Below are 19919 nucleotides of genomic sequence, written 5' to 3' on the forward strand. Positions count from 1 at the left end.
TTAATGTTTGTTTATTTTGCGAGAGCACATATGTATCAAGCGAGAGTGGGTTAGAGAGAGAGAAAGAGATAGAAAGAGAGAGAGAATCCCAAGCAGGCTCCACACTATCAGCGTGGAGCCTGACACAGGGCTTGATCATGCAGAGCTTGGTCTCACAAACCATGATGTCGTGACCTGAACCAAAATCAAGAGTGGGACGCTTAACCTACTGAGCCACCCAGGTGGCTCAAAGTTTTCTTAAAAGTACATGTAATACTGTCACTCCTATTTAGAAATCTTCTCTGATTACTCATTGCTTTTAGGAAAATATGACATACATATAAAGACAAGGTGATGATTATGTCCCACTTTTGCTTGTCTAGTTCAGTTATTAATTGAATGTCTCTTCACTCTCAAAAGTGTCCCATTTTGGATAATAGATTATACAGTCATTCTGTTCCTTATTGTTTCTTTTTTTCCCCAGAAAAGCAAGAAGTTTATTCTTGTTCTGTTCCTGACCTTTCTAACCTCTAATTTTCCCCCAGAGAAGCGATTTATATTTCTCTTTTATTAGCGTCTTTTCACACTTGGAAGGATCTTCTTCTTGCCTGCTTACCACATCTTAATCTTTTGTCAAGACTCAAATCTTAACTTCTCCCATGAAATATTTTCTAATTTTCTGAGCTCTCCATGATTAATTCCCACCATATAACTCTTATAGTACCTTTCAAGTTATACCATATGTATTGTAGCAGTTCCTAATTTCTTTTTCATAATGGTAATAATAAGATGGATATCAGTTACTTTAAAATGTTTGTTGCTCAGTCTTTGGAACACGTAGTAAGTTTAATAGTTAAGTGTCTGTAGGATATATGGGGCCGTAGATTATTGGTTAAGTATCACAGAAAGCAGTATCCACAAGTCAGTCCTTACATACTCAATTTCTTAGAACACTGTCCACATACTTGAAAATGAATAAATGTAGTACTATTTACAACTAGCTATGAGTAAGCAGAAAATTGGGTTCGAGGTCGTTTCAGCTGTTAAAGGTACCAGACTAGATAGGACATGGTACATTTTTTATTCTCTATGTTTAAAACTAAACACAAAACCTTACTGTACTTTTTTTTTCCTACCGTACTTATTTTTTGAAGACTTTATAATTTTACCTTTTTTTCCTGAGCTTTTCAGTACAATATTTTTCACTTGGTAAACTTAGCTGTTTCAACTATAGTTTAACACATTTACAGTTTTAAAAAATGCCTTCAGGGGCGCCTGGGTGGCGCAGTCGGTTAAGCGTCTGACTTCAGCCAGGTCACGATCTCGCGGTCCGTGAGTTCGAGCCCCGCGTCGGGCTCTGGGCTGATGGCTTAGAGCCTGGAGCCTGTTTCCAATTCTGTGTCTCCCTCTCTCTCTGCCCCTCCCCCGTTCATGCTCTGTCTCTCTCTGTCCCAAAAATAATAAATAAACGTTAAAAAAAAAAAAAAAAAGAACAAAAAATGCCTTCAGAGGGGTCGAGAGAGCACAAAACAAAATTTGTTGTCAGACTTCTTTTTTTGCAGGCAAGCTTATCAACCTTTTCTGGTTTTGCTCACATGTATTCCAGAAAGCCTAAAACAATTGTGGGATTTCTACTAGTTCCTAAGATTGCACCTGTCTGTTTTGTTCTGTTGCTTAGGTAAATTAGTTTTATATTATTAACATCTGCCCTGAACATTCTATTAATCCATTATCACTTGTTTCAAAAATACACTGTTTTCTACTGAATTTTCTACCTACATCTTCATTAGTGCTAGAATAATCACTTCTTCTCGATAACATTTATTTTCCCATGTGCGTAGACTTCCTCATTTTTCTAGTTATACTGGCTATGCTCCCATTTCTTTGCTGAAAACTATGCACTTTAAAATCTAGCCCCTAGGGTGGCTAATCCCTATGTAAGATGGATAATATAAACAAGAAAGAATACTAAGGCATAAGTTTTGAGATCACTTGTGGGGAGCAGAGGGATAGGGTTGGAGGTAAATTAAAAAAGAAAGCAAAAATCTACTTTTAATATATCATTTTTTCCTTAAAACACCTATCTCCTATGTACCCAGCACTGTGCCGGATACCATAAAGTATGAAAAAGAAGTAAAATATATAGCCCTTGTTTTTGAAAAGCTTACAGGTGATATAAATGACTCAGTTGAAGCAAATATTGAATAATATATAACCAGATACTTGATTGTGTGCTGTAGGTGTTCAGAGGTGTTTCACGTGCTGTATAGGTATAAGGCAGATCTCCAGTGAGGGAGGTAGAGGAAAAAAGGAAGCCTTCTTAAAGGTGATAGAAGAAAAAGGTGGGGTGGGCTGTTGAAGGAGGATTTTGATTTGATTAGATGTTGGTAAGGTCAGGAATTGTTGTAGCCTAGGGGACTGTCCCTTAAGATGAGGAGGTATGGATAAAAAGAAAATATTCCTATATTCCTAGGAAGGTCAGTCTAACTACAGTAACTATTTTGTGAACAATGAGAGATTAAATTGAGTAAGTGGACATTTGGTAAATCATACTTCTGGGTAAGCCTGCAGTACTATTTTATCAGTGAGTGACGTTAGAGGGAGAAATTAACTAAATGCTGATGTCAACACATATAATAATTTCTTACTGTAGTAGAGCTCAGGAAAACTCAATAATCCTTTTAATTAGTACAGATGAAATTTGTTGAATGCTGTCTCTGTTTTGGCTAAGGAAAGGATGTTTGTGCTTCTTATGAATGATGTACCACATGTGAACTCTTTAGTAGACTTAAGTTTTTTTTGTAGCTACTTAACCTGGTTAATTAACATAACTCTTCAACAAATCTATGGCATCGTCTCACTTTTAATCCTATATTTAGGTTTACAAATTGCAAATAAGTTTAGATGATAAATAGACTGCTTGAGAGGCAGTTTTGGGGTTGCTCTTTAGGAGTGTTCATGGTTTATCAGTCTTCAACATTGGGTGCTTGTGTATTTTGTGTATAACCAGAGAACAGCGTCTATGTTGTACATTTATCACAATGAAATCTAGGAAAGAATAGCTGTTCGGAACAGGCACAGCACTTGTTCTGTGTTCTACTTAGATTAATTATCTTTGCCGTAGGCATTTTTACATTGCTCTGGTTGGCTGTTTAATATAGTAGAATTGCTGAGAGCTGATGCTATGAGAATCAATCATAGGCCTTGATATTTGTTTATAAATGGTAATTTTAAAAGGCTTAAGATTCAGTTATAACAGTTAGCTCCAGGTTGAAATTTGGTATTTGATGGCAAAAGTTTCTGTCTAGGACATGTAAGGAGAAAATTGCCTCTGTCATTTTTGAGTTATCCAAATGCAAATTTATTTTGAATAATTCTTCAGTTAAGGATTCATTTGCATTTGTTCAATACCATAGAGACTTTCTTTTTGAAAAAATGAATTCTTTCTGTTAGTTTCTTCTATGGACTAGTATTTGTGGTGAGAGTTTGCTTCAATTTAAGAAAATGAGTTGCTGCACAGGTGAGGTAGTATTTGAATCACTTAAAAGTTCATGTCAGTGTTTTAGTTCTTTTCAATTTTTCCTTTCTGTTTTCTTTCTTTTGTTTATTTATTTATTTATTTATTTTGCTTTGTTCTGTTTTATTTTTTTTATTTACTTTTGTTTTTAGTTTTTACAGGGGGTGTTTTGGGCTCTTCATGGCCTTGCTAACATACTTGGCTGGCCATATTTAGTCTGCGCACTAATCGTTAGTTGGCCCAATTGAGTCTTACTTTGTGCTCTCATTTTTTTTAGTCTTGCTTTCTATCTTTGTCCAGCTGATTGTGTTTTAGTTCATGAGAGATTTTTATTCTGATGGGCCGGATTTTAATCCGTGTACTAAATTTTAGTCTGCAGACTAAAAGTAATCCGCGGATTATTTATTTTTGCAAAATATTAATTCCCCCACTGGAAACTATCCTAAAAGAATGTTAAATTCTCTTAGAATAGCCAAGGGAATTCACAGCTACTGGTGAGTTCTGCCATTTTTTATTCTCAATACCTAGACATAATAGATCCTACTACCTCCCTTGCATATTTGGCTCCGTTGTGCCTAGGTGTTGGTGTACATTACTATGCATGTCACCTATAACTGTGACTGTCCCTTAGTTGTATTGTTTATTGTATATATTTTTTGTTTAGCTTTTGGTGGGTGAATTGGGCATATTTGCACATGGAACTGTGTTGAATTTGTAGTGCTCAAAGATGTAGCATTTTTTTTTCAGTGAGTTTTTCCAAAAAGGAAAGAATGTTCTATATTTATTTTTACTAAGTAATGGGTGCAAGGGTATGAGGGGGCAAAGCCCACAATAGAGAAAGTAAGTTTATACCCGCACTCCTGAGGTGATATGTCAATTTCCTGAAGAATCCTAAAATAATGAGAATGTCAGCAAATATCTTTTAGCAGGGAAGTCAATCCAAAATGAAGAATAATCCGCGGTGGCCTGATCCTTCTTAGCTCACACAAATTGAAAATATCTGGCTTGAAATCTATAGTAATATAAATTAAATATATTTATTACTTTCTTCCATCACTAATAATTAAGCAAAAAAATGTTTATACTGTCTAACTGGAATAAATTAATAGATAAAAATTAGCATATTGGGAACTGATATCTTTAAAAGCAGGCTAATATGCCCCATCCCAGTCATGTCAATGGATGATGAATCCAGGTCGTAGAAGACCAAACACTTTACTTTGGGAAGTTTACTTCTAGATTTCATTTTGATTTTAACTTTTTTTGGTTTTGTATTTTTTTAATAAACGCACTGGCATTGGAACATAATAAATTAAAATTAAAATGTTTCTTTATTGTGCCTCACCATTGCGCAATCAAAAATTTTTTTGCATACACTGTGGTGAAATAATTTTTAAAACTTGGACTTGCTACTGTGGAGACTGATGTTTAAAGTTTATAACTGTATAAACATTTTCTATGTCCCCCCCCCCCAACACCATGGATTTCTTATAACACTGGATATATTTTTCCTTGCTGGACTATTCTCTTTTGGATTGACTTCCCCTGTTTGGATTATTTCACTGCATTATCATCTTTAGGATTCGTCAGGAACAGGACATTTCACCTCAGGAGTGCGGGTATGTACTTAATTTTTTTTTCCCAAAATTTCAGGGCAGGTCTATAAAACTAGGGGGAAAACTTTTTTTAGAAAGGCAAAACCGTTATTCATTCTGGAAATGTAAAAGTAAAAACAGCATAGGTAGCTAGCTGTGATTTCTTCTTCATTCACTATGTGGCGATACAGGTTTTACTTATCATATATTTAGGTTGTCAGTCTCCTGAGTGATTTATTGACATCTAGACTAAAGTTTAGGAATTGTGGGGTTTAAAAATTACTTTCACAAGAATAAATATGAACAACGATACGCAGCAATAAAGGTTATGAATCTTAAACAATTTAAATGAGTACAGCAGCAGAAGCTTTGTTATTAGCCAGATTTCAGTAGTTACTGGCTTCCTTTTCTTTAGACACAAAGATAATTCAGAAGAGCTGTTTTCTAGTTTGGCCTCTAATTTTTTGAAGTTGTATGCTACCACACCCTATATTATGGTCACAAATCTGAACTTTGGGAGACGCTGGTTTTGACTCGACATAATTTCCCACTTAACTTTTATCCATAGAGTACTGGTCTTATCAGGAATCTCTCAAAGGGTATAAAAAAAATAACGGATACTTTCTTAAAGGCAGCTTAAGTCTTGATTTTAATGTAGGCTCTTAGAATGAATTCTTGTTTATTGTTTTTAACTCTGTTTTTCCATGAGTTAGGATTCCCTGGCAAAATAAGCTAATACCTATCTTAGTACCAACCTGGATGGTCATTTGTAGCCAGTAAGATACTAAAAGGATGTGGGTGACTTTTTTTTTTTTTTTTTTTTTTTAATAATCAGAGATAAGGTTACAGTACTGGTTTATTAGTACCTTTAACACAAAATCTTCATTAATATAACATGAAATTTTTCATTAAAGTACACTCACTGTCCAGCTACCCTACATTTGAATGTTAGCAGGAGACACTTATTTCTACTTTTAGTGGTACTTTTAATTCTACTTATGTGCTCCCATATTGGTGCAAAAGCATTTTTCCTTAGACTAGCTAGCAAAATAAATCCATGTGCTGTGAAATAAATGCAGACAGCCCTCAGGGATAAAACTTCTCAGTAATACTTGATATTTTTATGAAAGGTTTTTTGAGTTTTCCCACTGATTATTTTCTTTTACATTCTGAGTTTGAAAATGAACCTGGCTAGAAAGCAAGAGAGGGAAAAATTTCTTAGAATAGTGGAAGATCTGAACGTTTCAAATAATATAATACTTTGAAGATTTCCTTGACTGAGGCAACTCAGATCACTCAAAAGAATAAAGATAAAGCAGTTTTTGACTGTACAGAGGGTTTTCTAATATGGTCAAATGAATAATTAAGGCCTTTAACATCCTGAAATGAATTCCTACTCAAGCCAATTTCTCGATTTCCATGGAAAATATCTTTATTAGCAATAAACTTTGTGTAAAAACAAAAGAAAAAAAGGTTTTCACTGTAGAAAGTACTCTTACAAGTAGTGTCTTGAAAAATAATGAGCTCTATAGTAGTAACTAGTTCTCCTACCTCCAGTCTAAGTGAACGGCCAGATGTTACATGAGCTGCTCTCATCAGGAAACCTTACTCCCAGGGTCCTCCATGCCTCATCACAATCTACATGTCCTTCCTGCACTGTTTGCCTCCGTTTATACTTTTCTGCCTCTCTTTATATGTCTGTCTGCTGCCACTACCACACCCTCTGTTATCCTGTGTTCTTCCTATCAAGGGGTATACGTTTCATTTTTTTGTTTCAAAGGCTTTATGTTCATCTGTTTATATTTATTTCTGTTTTTCTCCTTTCTGTTTTTATTCTTCAACTCTCCATAATTTAGAACAGTTATTTTCATAGTTTTATGTATTGATTAAGCATTTCAAGACATAGATGTGGAAGGCGTTCTGTTCTTTTAAGCAAACTAGTTCATATGCATTTTGCTTTAATATAGCCTTCAGTTGACTTTTTCTGTGAATTAATGGCTCTTAATGAAAAGTACGTTTCTTTCTCCCTAATTAAAACCCTAGAATATTCATTCAAATGAGGGTTATCTGGCCATGTTTGTGATAACAGCTACTCCTTGAGAAAAGCCTTGGACATTTTGTCAAATTCTGGGTACTCAAGAATTTTTTTCAAATAAGGTAGACTCTTATATTAAAGAGTTAATACCAAGTCACTGGCATTTGTAGATCTAAAGTAAATAGCGTTTCTCTTTTAAAAGATCTTGATTACCAAATTTGAGTAGGGCTGTCAATTATTCTGATAATTATTCTGCTAAAAATCACACAAAAGAGGCAGCTTTTTATTTTACTGCCACAGTAGTCAAATCTTTTTTAAAAAATTTATATTTTTCTAGGTGTGCTTACCTCCAGAATCCAGTCTTTTCTCTTGTGCCTGTATTTTGTGTGCATATTTAATTGTGCTGTAGATTTTGTTTCCTATTTCCCCTAGTTTTTTCTCTGAGCTTTTCTCATATAGTTTTTAATTAGCAGTTCACCCCAGTGTGGTGAAGCATATGCAGTTAACTCTTTTCATTCTAGAAGCTTCCTTTCACAAATGCAACCATGTTGTTGTACGTGGTGGGGATTAACTCAGTACTCAAAGGATAATTTGCTAAGATTCTTACACTGAAGTATTAATTGTTCTTTCCCTTTTTTTTGTGCTGTAGGTCTTCCGACCCCGGACTCCACCGGAGGCAATTGCACTGTGTAGCCGTCTGCTGGAGTATACACCAACTGCCCGATTGACACCACTGGAAGCTTGTGCACATTCATTTTTTGATGAACTAAGGGACCCAAATGTCAAACTACCAAATGGGCGAGACACACCTGCACTCTTCAACTTCACCACTCAAGGTAATTCCAAACACTTAGCTCTTTTTACCATTTCTGAGAAAACTACGTATGTGTATGAAGTGACATTCTGTTAATTAAAATCTGTGTAGGACAAAAGTGGGCACATTAAGTGCTTATGCAAGTAGGGAGCATTTTTTCTAACCACTTACTAGGCCACTACTTGTATGGTTTGGACAAAATAGTGGCAGATAAGATTTTTCCAGTAGACCTAGCTGCTCTCATTTTTGGCAGATTATAATAAATCTTGGCACATGAGAAGTTATAGAGATTTCACTAATAAGACTAATGTACAATTTAACTTTCAGGTTTGTATTTGAAACTTAGAATGTTAGTATTTCTTGCTTCCCAAGGATTTATATCAAGTTTTTTAAACCTAGAAATAAATTGGTGGCGGGGCGCCTGGGTGGCGCAGTCGGTTAGGCGTCCGACTTCAGCCAGGTCACGATCTCGCGGTCCGTGAGTTCGAGCCCCGCGTCGGGCTCTGGGCTGATGGCTCAGAGCCTGGAGCCTGTTTCTGATTCTGTGTCTCCCTCTCTCTCTGCCCCTCCCCCGTTCATGCTCTTTCTCTCTCTGTCCCAAAAATAAATAAACGTTGGGAAAAAAAAAAAAAAAAAAAAGAAATAAATTGGTGGCTATATTTGTATAAAGTCAGATATAAACAGGGAAAACTGGAATTCTGTAACTCTTTCTTAGAACTTATATAAGGGATGTAGGTAGAGAGATTCTTATCCCTGCTGGGGCTTGGCACTATTGCTGCTGCTGAGAGAACATTGAGAGGAAAACAGAGTTTGTGAATCAGTGGTTTCTAAAAGACCCAGGGAAAGTCATTATTTCTTAACCACTTCTGTGTTCACTTTTCTCTCTGATTAAGACCTTAAGTGATTCATTTAATCAGCCATACTGCCTTTGATGCTGTGATTTTCTTCATAAACTGAACATTAAAAGTGTACAATTTCCTGTAGATAAAACACGCAATAAATATTCGATTGATTATTAGTTTAGTCAAGCTAAAAATATACAAGGGAAATGGAGAGCTTTGTGTGACCAGGAAATATATATTTCCTTTATTCTAAGATGAATTCCCCTCCCACTCATATTTAAACTTGGAAGTGGAAAAATGCATTTTGCTTAAGCAGTAGATTTGGAAGACCTGAGTTGTTAGTGAAATGGACTTGGGTGATTCCATTGATTATAATCTTAAGTGGTCAATAACATGTAACTATTAGCAGTGCTGATACAGTCTTAAACTGCATTCATAAAGGTAAAAGAAAAATATTCAGATATCCTGGGATTAATTCTGACTCTTTAGGGCTGATCAGAAATCATTTGGAATGTTGTTTTAGGTCCTGGCTACGCCATTTTAAGATGTTAATGAAAGACGGGTAGGGTATACAAAGGAACAGAACCGACAGTAGATCCTGGAAAAGTGAAAACTTAAAGAATACCTCATAGATTATCTTCTAAAGAAAGGTGTTAGCCTATATTCTTTCTCCATATTATAAAAGTGGAAATAGTAGGTAGCAGAAAATTAGAGAATACTACATATTTGAGTTTATCATGCAGACCTCAGCCCCTGGCATAGATAGAGATTAATAAATAAAATTACTGATGAATCAGGGAATTTTTCAATTGTTTAACAGTGGAACAAGTGTTTTTCAAAATACTGATCTCAGTATGAGGAAGAAGCTGGATGATGTCCAATGTTCTCCAATTTGGCAGTAGGTTAGACTGGGAGACTCTTGGCCTCTTCTGGAGCAAAGGTTCTATATAATTCCATGTCACTAAGAAAATAAACTTTATTTTCAGTTCTTACTGTTCTGTTTTAATCAAGAGTACTACATGTAGATTGAGGAAAATGTTGAAAATGCAAAAGAAGTATAGAGAAAATTAAAATCACAATCCTGAAATAATCACTTTTACCTTTCAAATTAATCACTGTAATATTTTCATAGTGTAGCTCTTTTCAGTCTTTTCTCTGATGCATACATATACTGATAATCTTTGAATATAAAGTGATACTCTATTTTCCCATTAAGATCACAAAAGGGTTTCTTTTGATTAACTCAAAAATATTTAAAATTATACATTATACAAGATTAATATTTATTCAGGCATTTCACTTTTTTATCTCTCATTTCATGAAACAATTTTATTAATACTTCTTATAAATACATCTTTTACATCTGTGTCTTTGTCATCAGTAGAGCTACTTTTTGAACTATCATAGATTTTTAGGTTATATCACCTAAATTTTTTGATATGAAGCACTTTCTGAATCTGTATGAGGCCACCACTGGAAATTCTACAGGTATCAAATTTCATAAGTTTTTTTTTTGTTGTTGTTTTTTTGTTTTGTTTGTTTTGTTTTGTACTGTAGTTGTCTGTTAATTAGCTACACATATAACTATCTGCTGGGTTGCTTTTTAAAGTGGTCTCTAAAAGGCTCTGTATACAGTGACATCCAGCATTTGTTACTGTGGAATCTTGACATCAGAAACTATTATGTTAATGTTAACTTTATTTGTTTCTCTCTCTCTCTCTCTCTCTTTTTTTTTTAACCACTTTTGTCAGGTGAACTTAGTTTCCCAAACAAGCATTGATTGTGGTTTTATTCACACAAAGTATCTTCTCCAATGAGTACTTTGTTTCTCAAATACATGAATTAAGGAAGCCTTTTGTCAAGTAAGCAATTCAGTAGAACCCCAAACACACATGATATTTATAATGGACACATTTTGGAGAATGATTCTCCCTATATTCAGACATATTTCGTATAAACTCTTTAATACACCTGTATGTGTTGATCAAAACTGAGATACTTAAACATTTTATTTAATCAGATTTAAAAATCCAGGATTTGGTTTCATTGTTCATATATACAATTCTTTACTCACTAATAATTATTCATTATTACTAAAGAAAATAAAATTTTAAAACAACTAAATTTATTATTCTATGGAATCCTAAGTTTTTTTGAAAGCTGAGGAAACATTTGTGTAACATGAGCCATTTTAAAGTAAACAGTTCAGTGACATTTAGTATATTCACAATGTTGTGCAACTACCACCTTGATCAAGTTCTAAAACATTTTCATTGCTCCTAAAGAAAACATACCCATTAAGTGGTCAGTCCCCATTAACTCCTCCTCCAACTCCTGGCAACCACCAATGTGCTTCCTGCTTCTGGACTTCACTATTTGGGATATTTTATATAAATGGAGTAATACATTATGTGACCTTTTGTATATGGCTTCTTTCACCTAGCATAATGTTTTCAAAGTTCATCCATGTTGTAGCATGTGTCAGTATTTTATTCCTTTTTATGGCTGAATAATATTCCACTGTAGTATGTCTTAATCAGTGTAGGCTGCTGTAACAAAACACCAGAGACTGTGTGGCTTAAACAGCAAACATTTATTTCTCAGAGTTCTGGAGGCTGGGAAATTCAAGATCAAGGTGCTAGTAGATTTGGTGTCTGATGAAGACATAGTTTGTGATTTGCAGATGGCTACCTTCTTACTGTATCCTCGTATGGTAGAAAGAGATTACGTCTCTTGTGTCTCTTCTTATAAGGCCACTAATCCCATTCATGGGGGTTCTACCCTCATGACCTAATTACCTCTCAAAGGCTCCATTTCCAAACACTATTACGTTGGGGAGTAGGGCTTCAGCATATGACTTTTAGGGACACAAACAATCAGTACACAGTGTATGGATACACCACATTTTGTTTATCCATCATCTGTTGGTGGATATTTGGCTTGTTTCTACCTTCTGGCTATTATGAATAGTGCTGCTATGACCATTTGTTTACAGATATTTATTTGAATACTGTTTTTAATTCTTTTGGGTATTGCTGAGTCATGTGGTAATTCTATGTTTAACTTTTTGAGGAACTGCCAAACTATTTTCCATGGTGGTTTGTATGTTTTATATTCCCACCAGCAGTTTACAACAGTTCCAGTTTCTCTACATCCTCCCCAATACTTATGTTCCTTTTTTTTTTTTTTTTTTTAATAGCCATCCTAGTGGATGTGAAGTGGTGTTTCATTGTGCATTGTGGTCCTAAATAAGTTTATTGCAATAATGAATCACAGCCTGGTAAATGCTATTTACCTATTCTCTAGTAAATTACATTCATAAGACAAACTGACATGAAAATAAATTGACTTAGATTTTAGAATATGGTTTTGAAAATATTGGACTTTTGTGAATGGACAGTTTTTCATATTATTTAATCAGATTTACTTAATTATTTGTTTAATAATTAAATATTTAATTAATTGTTAATTAAAGAGTTATTTAATTATTTAATAGAGTCAGCTAACTTTAATGTCTTTAGAAGCCTCCAAAGTTTTTATTAACTTCAGCTTTGACATATGCGTTTTAAAGTAAAGGCTCAACTTGAAGAAGAATAAATAATTTAGCTCAAACTTAATTTATACATATCTGTTATTTACAAGCTTTTTAAAAGGAGTGACGATTGTTTTATTTTGGTATTTCAAATTGTTATATTTGCCCAGAATATCAGATATAATTATGGCTCTATGTATGTCTGAATATACATAATATGTCTTTGGGGATTTAAAGAGTGTGTGTGTATTTGGTGTGTATAGAGTATATGCAATCTCTACGGCGCTGTGACTCTGTGATTCTGTGCATATTAGGATATGCAGGAGTCTGCATAAAGGATATGCAGGAGTCTTTGTATCTGTTCACATGAAATGTGTAGATATGTTCTTGAAATCCTTTTCCATAAAACTAAATGTGTTAAATTGAGAGTGCCATCATTTTGAGAGATGGCCCTTCCTTTTTAAGCATTAAAATGCCCTATCCTAACAGCCATTCTGAAACTGGGCTGTCATCACTGGTAGTACTTTCTCCTTTTCCTTCTAGATCACTGTTACACTCGAAGAGTGTTTCTGCCCAGGGAAGAAGTGTTGTTTGATGTTGTTCTATTTGATCTTCTGTATTCTGATTTTGGATCAGTGTTTCCAAATGAGGATCTTGTTTACCAAGGCAAAGATGTAACTGTTGTGCAGATGCAACTTTAAAGCACATATTAATAGCAATAAATGAACAACCAGAATAAAGCCGGGTAATACAAGAACTTGGAAAAGGAGAATCAATCCCCCAATTGGTTGTATAGCTAGAGAGGGTTTAGAGATAGGAAACACTGGGGTGGGAGGGTGTTAGTGAGGTTCTGCTATAGGCAGAATAAAACCCTCCTCCAGCCTCATACATTTTCAGTGAAGTCTGTACTAATTCCCCCAAGTGAAATAAAGATAACTCCTGATCTGCATGTAGTAGGTGCTTACTGAATGTTTGAGTCACACATGCCACTTTAAGTAAACACAATATTCATGTAACCAATATTTACTGGACATTTCTAATGTGCCTTCTAGTTGCTGTTAGTGTTGTTTTAACTAGTAAACCTGTCATGTGAATAGAACTATGAAGATTAAACACTTGAGTAAAATACAGGGCTGTATTAAAGTAAAGCTTAACAATAAAGCTGACTGCAATTTGATATTTGTTACTGTGCCACAAGTAACTAGCAATAAATGATCACTAGTATTACTCATAATTAAAACAAGCATTTCTGTGATCAGCTAGAGGAGGAAGAAGAGGAATGAACAAGGGACAGAAAACTTGGAGATCTTTTTGACCTTCTGGATTCACAAAACAGATTATCAGACATCTCATTTTTCTGGCACTGGGGCTTCAGTGCTCTGGGACCCCCTGGATGATACTATCTTCATCTAGATGTTGGAAACCTGAAGAGACCTTTGGCACACCCTCTTTCCTTCAGTCATTGGATCTCAAAGCTTGGACATAACTGAATCAGACCTCACGAATTGGAATCAGGAAATTCCAACAGGGATCAGTATTTTCTTTATTCACCAATTCCTTGCCTATTCCATGGCTAGAATATATTGGGAAATTGGTTGCTTTGTATGTTTAAGTGAGTCTACAGTTAATCCCACCACACCTCCCCAATACCAGATTTTCTACCTAATTTGTATGAAATTTTACAAGGAAAGTTATTTTAGCAAGCATTGTCCTGGTTGGGGATTTCATCCCTAGATCTTTTAAAATACTAACATTTTGCTGGGTAACTTCTAAAATATGTCACTGCTATAAATGTAGTATACTAAACACATTCAGACATTTTTTGGTGACTGGTACAAATTGTGATGCTCCCTCTTAGGCAGTTCCAAGGCAAAGTAGTCATGGATTTGTGTAGATATTATGTAGTCCTCACATTAAACATCATTAATATCACTAAGAAGCAGTAGTGAGCCTTCTAATTATTTTACTATTTGTCTGACCTTCTAATAAGCTTAATTATTTGTTTAATTTTAAGATTTTGTTAGAAACTTGGTCAGGGATTTTCTGGACACTTTGAAATTGTTAGGAGAAGAAAGGCGCAGTTATAATAGGGTTATTTGTTTATTAAAAAAAAAAATCCATAGAAGCAGCATTAGGATTCAGTAATGTGTGTGATCAAGGTGTACATCCTAGCATTTGAATTCTTGCTCATGAAAAGTACACAGATGAAATGGGCATGCCATTGTGAAATTGTCTAAACCTTTTTGTGAGAGAAATACCACTTTACCTATAATAGACAACCACTGGCAATTTTCATATGTATATAGGAGACCTGATATACACATGAAGACCTCAACCTAATTGCAGAAGAAAAAGCACGTCTGCCTCTTTCAGTGACTCCTTTCGGCAGGTCTGCAGGTTGAGCTTCAGAACTAATGAAGAAGATTCCTCTCTACCTGATGAGTGGTATTTTATTACATCACTGTTAGAGAAGGTCTGGTGAACAAAGGGATTGATTTCTTCCCTCTGGTTAGCACATTGATTGCTTCTCTCCAACTTATCCTCAGCTTTCACACTATACACAGTCTGAACAAACACATACACCCTACCCACCCACTGAGCCACTGTCCCCCCTACCCCCCCAAAAAAACCTAGGAAAGTTTCTTATCTACTTATCATTGAATTTGGGATTCATATTTGGAAGAATAGAAACTTTAAGTTAAGGAATACTTACGGTTTCGTCAACTAGATTTATGTTTTGTTTTAATATTTTAAAAGATTGCTTTATCAAGTAGTCAGGTATGTTTGAGTTTATTCAGTTTGCCCTTTCATGGGAATGTTTCTTCTTTCATTTGCATTATAAACAACAGTGCAGCAAAATTTAGTTAAATGAATTCAGTCAGCTTTTTAGTTGATGAATATCTATCTTGGCTTTATTAATTTTTTTATTTTATTTTTATTTTTTAAAATTTACATCCAAATTAGCATATAGTGAAACAATGATTTCAGGAGTAGATTCCTTAATGCCCCTTACCCATTTAGCCCATCCCCCTCCCTCACAACCCCTCCAGCAACCCTCAGTTTGTTCTCCATATTTATGAGTCTCTTCTGTTTTGTCCCCCTTGCTGTTTTTATATTATTTTTGTTTTCCTTCCCTTATGTTCATCTGTTTCATCTCTTAAAGTCCTCATGTGAGTGAAGTCGTATGATTTTTGTCTTTCTCTGACTAATTTCACTTAGCATGACACCCTCCAGTTCCATCCACGTCGTTGCAAATGGCAAGATTTCATTCTTTTTGATTGCCAAGTAATACTCTATTGTGTATGTATATACCACATCTTCTTTATCCATTCATCCATCGATGGACATTTGGGCTCTTTCCATACTTTGGCTATTGTTGATAGTGCTGCTATAAACATGGGGGTGCATGTGTCCCTTGGTAATAGCACACCTGTATCTTGGATAATTGGATAAATGTATCTTGCTTTTATCGATACCTATTTTAAAATTCATTTTGCTTTTATTTAAATTGTCCATTAAAGTGTTTGGTTATGAAGCACATAATGATTGATACACCATCAAAAGATTCTTAATATTCCCTGATAAACTACTATATGGTTTTTTTGATGGATAGTTTCATGGTATCTGCAGTTGGTTAAAGAAACCTTTATCATCATTAACGTTTCCAAAGCCTTCTGAGCCTGTTGCTATGTTGTTTTCAACCATGTCTCTGAGATAACATGGTCTATCTTATTCCTACCTTTTCTCCGAACTAGCACCAATTCAGTATTATGGACCTCCTTGTTTCCTTAATTATCTCCGTACTCTCAAGCCTAGGACAAATATTTATTAAATAATACTATTTACTTTTTTGTTTTCAGCTTACTTTTTTTTTTTCAGTCTTTTCTGTACTTCTTATTCTCTGTCTTCAAGAATACATGCACTCTCCCTGATCCTGAAAAGTTCTGTTGCTTTGCTGTACCTGTCCTTTAAAATGTCATCTTATTTTGCTTTGTGGTGCCCACACTGCAGTTTGGATCTGCACTCATTGCCTCAATTCCCTTATTTTTCATTGTCATGGATAGGCAGGGAGACTGGGAGTGGGTGTAATTCTTGCAAGCAAAAAATCATTACAGCCATTTTGTACCAGCCCCATAGAAGTGCCCATAATCTGTCCCCACAAAAGGAATAGACTTTAGTGTAGAGAACAGGACTATAGCAAGAATATAAGGACGCTTCCTTTTTCACACAGGCAAAAGTTACAACAATTAACAATCTCTCTGAAGTAGAGAAAAGCTAATAGATGGAAAGCAGTGGACTTCAAGGAATCCCTATAATTAAGGAAAAGAAGAAGGATAGTGAGTTATAGATAATGGGAAGGGTTTAGGATTCCTTAACTTTTAGTATGTCAAAGTCAAAAAAACTTGCAAAAGCCCCCTGCCTCCACCCAAAGGCCACTCATTGACTCTAGGTTAAGAATCTAGTCTTTGTAGTTGTTTTGTGGAATTTACTTACTCTCCCCTCTGTCTTTGGATATGGCAAAACCTCCAGGATCCCACAGCTTCTCTTTTTCTTGTTTCCTTATTTTCTTCACTTTTCTCCTTTCTTTTCATTAGTTACCCCTCTCTCCCTACCCTAGACCCAAATGGCTGTCTACTACCTAAGGAAAAAGAGGTTGCTTTTTTCAAGCCCTGTGTGTGTGTGTGTGTGTGTGTGTGTGTGTGTGTGTGACCTAAAACCACCATGACCCTTCAACTGGATATACAGATACATAGAAAGGTGATCTGATAAGAGAGTAAATGAATGGGAGAAAGTGGGCAGCATGGACAGTAAGTACAGTGACCACAGACTGCTGATATTCAGTTCATTTTAAAGATAATATTAAAAGTGGCTTTGTCAAAATGCCTTAAAATCTCTGGTCATCTTTTCCATTTTTAGATTTTCTTGTAGATGTTGGGCACTTAGTCATAGAGATCATTTTTTTTGTTTTTAATTTTTATTTATTTCTGAGAGACAGAGCATGAGCAGGGGAGGGGGAGAGGGGGGGGGGGAGACACAGAATCTGAAGCAGGCTCCAGCTCTGAGCCGTCAGCACAGAGCCCAATGCAGGGCTCAAACTCCCAAACCGTGACGTGAGATCGTGACCTGAGCCGGAGTCGGACGTTTAACCGACTGAGCCACCCAGGTGTCCCTCATAGAGATCTTTTTAATTTAAAAGTGCCCCTATCCTGAATAGGTTGAATGCCTTTCTTGCTGGCTTATTTGTGCAGTTGACCTTCCATTTTCAATTTCTTTTAATCAAAGATGGTTATCTTTTTCTCTGACTTAACACAGTTTTATGCTCAGTATTGATAGACACATGGGAGGATGGATGGATGAATTTTAAGAAGCCTTTCTATTTTAGCAGATTTTAATTGTAATTGAGATGGTAAATCTTTTAGGTTAATCAAAAGTAGTTACCACACCCTGCATTAATTTTTATTACTAGAACCATAGAGTCATCAGCCATGGTAATTAGGATTCTCTTGCTTTCATAGATACAAGATTGTGGGTTAAAATTGGATTAACTAGAAATAAAACAACTTAGGATCATCCTTTTCCTCTGTGAGAACCAAAACAGCTAAAAGCTGATTATGAGAAAACAGCATCTCTTCAAACTTGATCATTAAGGCAATGGTTTTCTAACTGGCTTCCAGGGAAGACATGAGAAATACTTCTATCCAGGGAAGCTGCCTTACATCTTCTCATTTAAGGGGAAAAATTAATAAATAGTCTTCACTCAGTTTTAGGCTTTTGTTCCCATTCATTTTTCATAAATCTTGGGATAGGTTTGTTGAGGGTTTTTTGTTTGTTTATTTTTACCAGAATCTGGTATCATTTAGTATAAAATGTAGATATTTAGGTACCAATTTGAGTAAGTCCATATTAACAGGGGCTTTGCAACAGAAAATTTTTTAAGCTACTATATTAAAACACTATTTCCCTTGCTCGGGGCTGGGGGGAGGGACGAATGGGGAGTGAGTGCTAAAGGTTTCCCTTTGAGTGATGACAGTGTTTTGAAACTAGATAGAGATGATGGTTGTACAACATTGTGAATGCACTAGATGCCGCTAAACCGTACACTTTAAAATGGTTAATTTTGTTATGTGAATTTACTTTAAGATTATACTGTTTAACTTTTTTTTATTCCATGCCATATCTGTAAATTGTCAAAATGTATGCAGTAGCTCAAAGAATGTCTTCCTGTAACTAGTATGGTTGTGTAATTATCCCTTCAAATTGCAACACTTACGAGCATGAAAATCAAGTCACTAGATAAATGCTGGGATAACAAAAATAAACCAGAGTTATCCCGAGCAGACCAGGAAAACAGTCACGTTACCAAAGCTAATACCAGATACTTACATGTAAGAGCTCACTACCACTTCTTGCTATATGTGTGCATCATTAGATCCAGTGTCATCTTAAATTGCTTCTTAAGGCTTATATATAGAACTTGATTCTTTAAAGAAAGTCACTCTGTTTACAGTCGACAAAAACTTCTACATGAAGGTAAAAAGCCTATTTCAAACTTAGAATCAAAGTAATGATCTTACTGAGTTAAAAAGGAAAATAGAGTGGAATAAAACCATTCTGATTTTTGGGGTAACTGGGTGACTCAGTCGGTTAAGCGTCTGACTCTTGGTTTCGGCTCAGGGCATGATTTCATGGTTTCATGAGTTTGAGCCCCAGGTCAGGCTCTGCGCTGGCAGCATGGAGCCTGTTTGGGATTCTCTCTCTCTCTCTCTCTCCATCTCTCTCTCTGCCCCTCCCCTGCTTGCACTATTTCTGTCTGTCTCAAAATAAATAAACTTAAAAAAATTATTTTTAATAAAAGCAATGAAACTTTTAACAGTCGGGTAGTTTGGTCCATGCATGCATACGCAAACAATAGTCCTAGTCTCTTTTCTATGACATCATCACTCTCAATTCCTGTAGTCAAATACTGTCAGAGCCGTATGGGAAAACCTAGTATATTTAAGTTAATGAAAGATGGAAATATATCTTAGTGATATGCTTATTCTCAAACCATCAGCCAGTACAGTTCCCTAAGCTATCTTTACTTCTCAGACATATTCTAATTTTAGCAGATAGTGCCTTAGTTATGTGTACAACATTTCTGTGGACTTTGTCTAGAAATTGATTTCTAGCTCATTGATTTAGTTTTAGATGTTGGTTTATCATGTCTTTTTTTCTGTTAAGCCAGTGTTTTAATGCAGTATTTTATGCTTATTGTTAACAATAAAAGTAGTTTCACATACAGAGTTCAGAATGGGTTCTAACATGTATCTTACTTCTCTTTAGAACTGTCAAGTAATCCACCTCTAGCTACCATTCTTATTCCTCCTCATGCTCGGATTCAAGCAGCTGCTTCAACCCCTACAAATGCCACAGCAGCCTCAGGTGAGAACATAAGTCTCTTCCATAAAAACATATTCTGTTTGATGAACATAAGGGAAGGAAACAAAAATAATATAAAAACAGGGAGGGGGACAAAACAGAAGAGACTCATAAATATGGAAAACAGAGTGTTACTGGAGGGGTTGTTGGAGGAGGGATGGGCTAAATGGGTAGTGGGCATTAAGG

General features: G+C 35.4%; 1 protein-coding gene across 3 annotated transcripts in view; it reads left to right on the forward strand.

Moving 5' to 3' along the window:
- The window catches only part of GSK3B (glycogen synthase kinase 3 beta), a 196819-nt gene that overhangs the window by 158119 nt on the left and 18781 nt on the right, over nucleotides 1-19919 (forward strand). For 2 of the 3 annotated variants that reach the window (XM_086675334.1, XM_025914130.2), the window contains exons 9-11: nucleotides 5077-5115; nucleotides 7776-7962; nucleotides 19638-19736. In XM_086675334.1, coding sequence (XP_086531460.1) covers nucleotides 5077-5115; nucleotides 7776-7962; nucleotides 19638-19736 — 325 coding nt within the window. The remainder of the gene's footprint in view (nucleotides 1-5076; nucleotides 5116-7775; nucleotides 7963-19637; nucleotides 19737-19919) is intronic. The other variant, XM_025914131.2, reaches the window with a different exon arrangement.

The sequence above is a fragment of the Puma concolor genome, chromosome C2, assembly GCF_028749965.1.
Source record: "Puma concolor isolate L17-30 chromosome C2, mPumCon1.1.hap2, whole genome shotgun sequence".
Classification (NCBI taxonomy): Eukaryota; Metazoa; Chordata; class Mammalia; order Carnivora; family Felidae; genus Puma; species Puma concolor.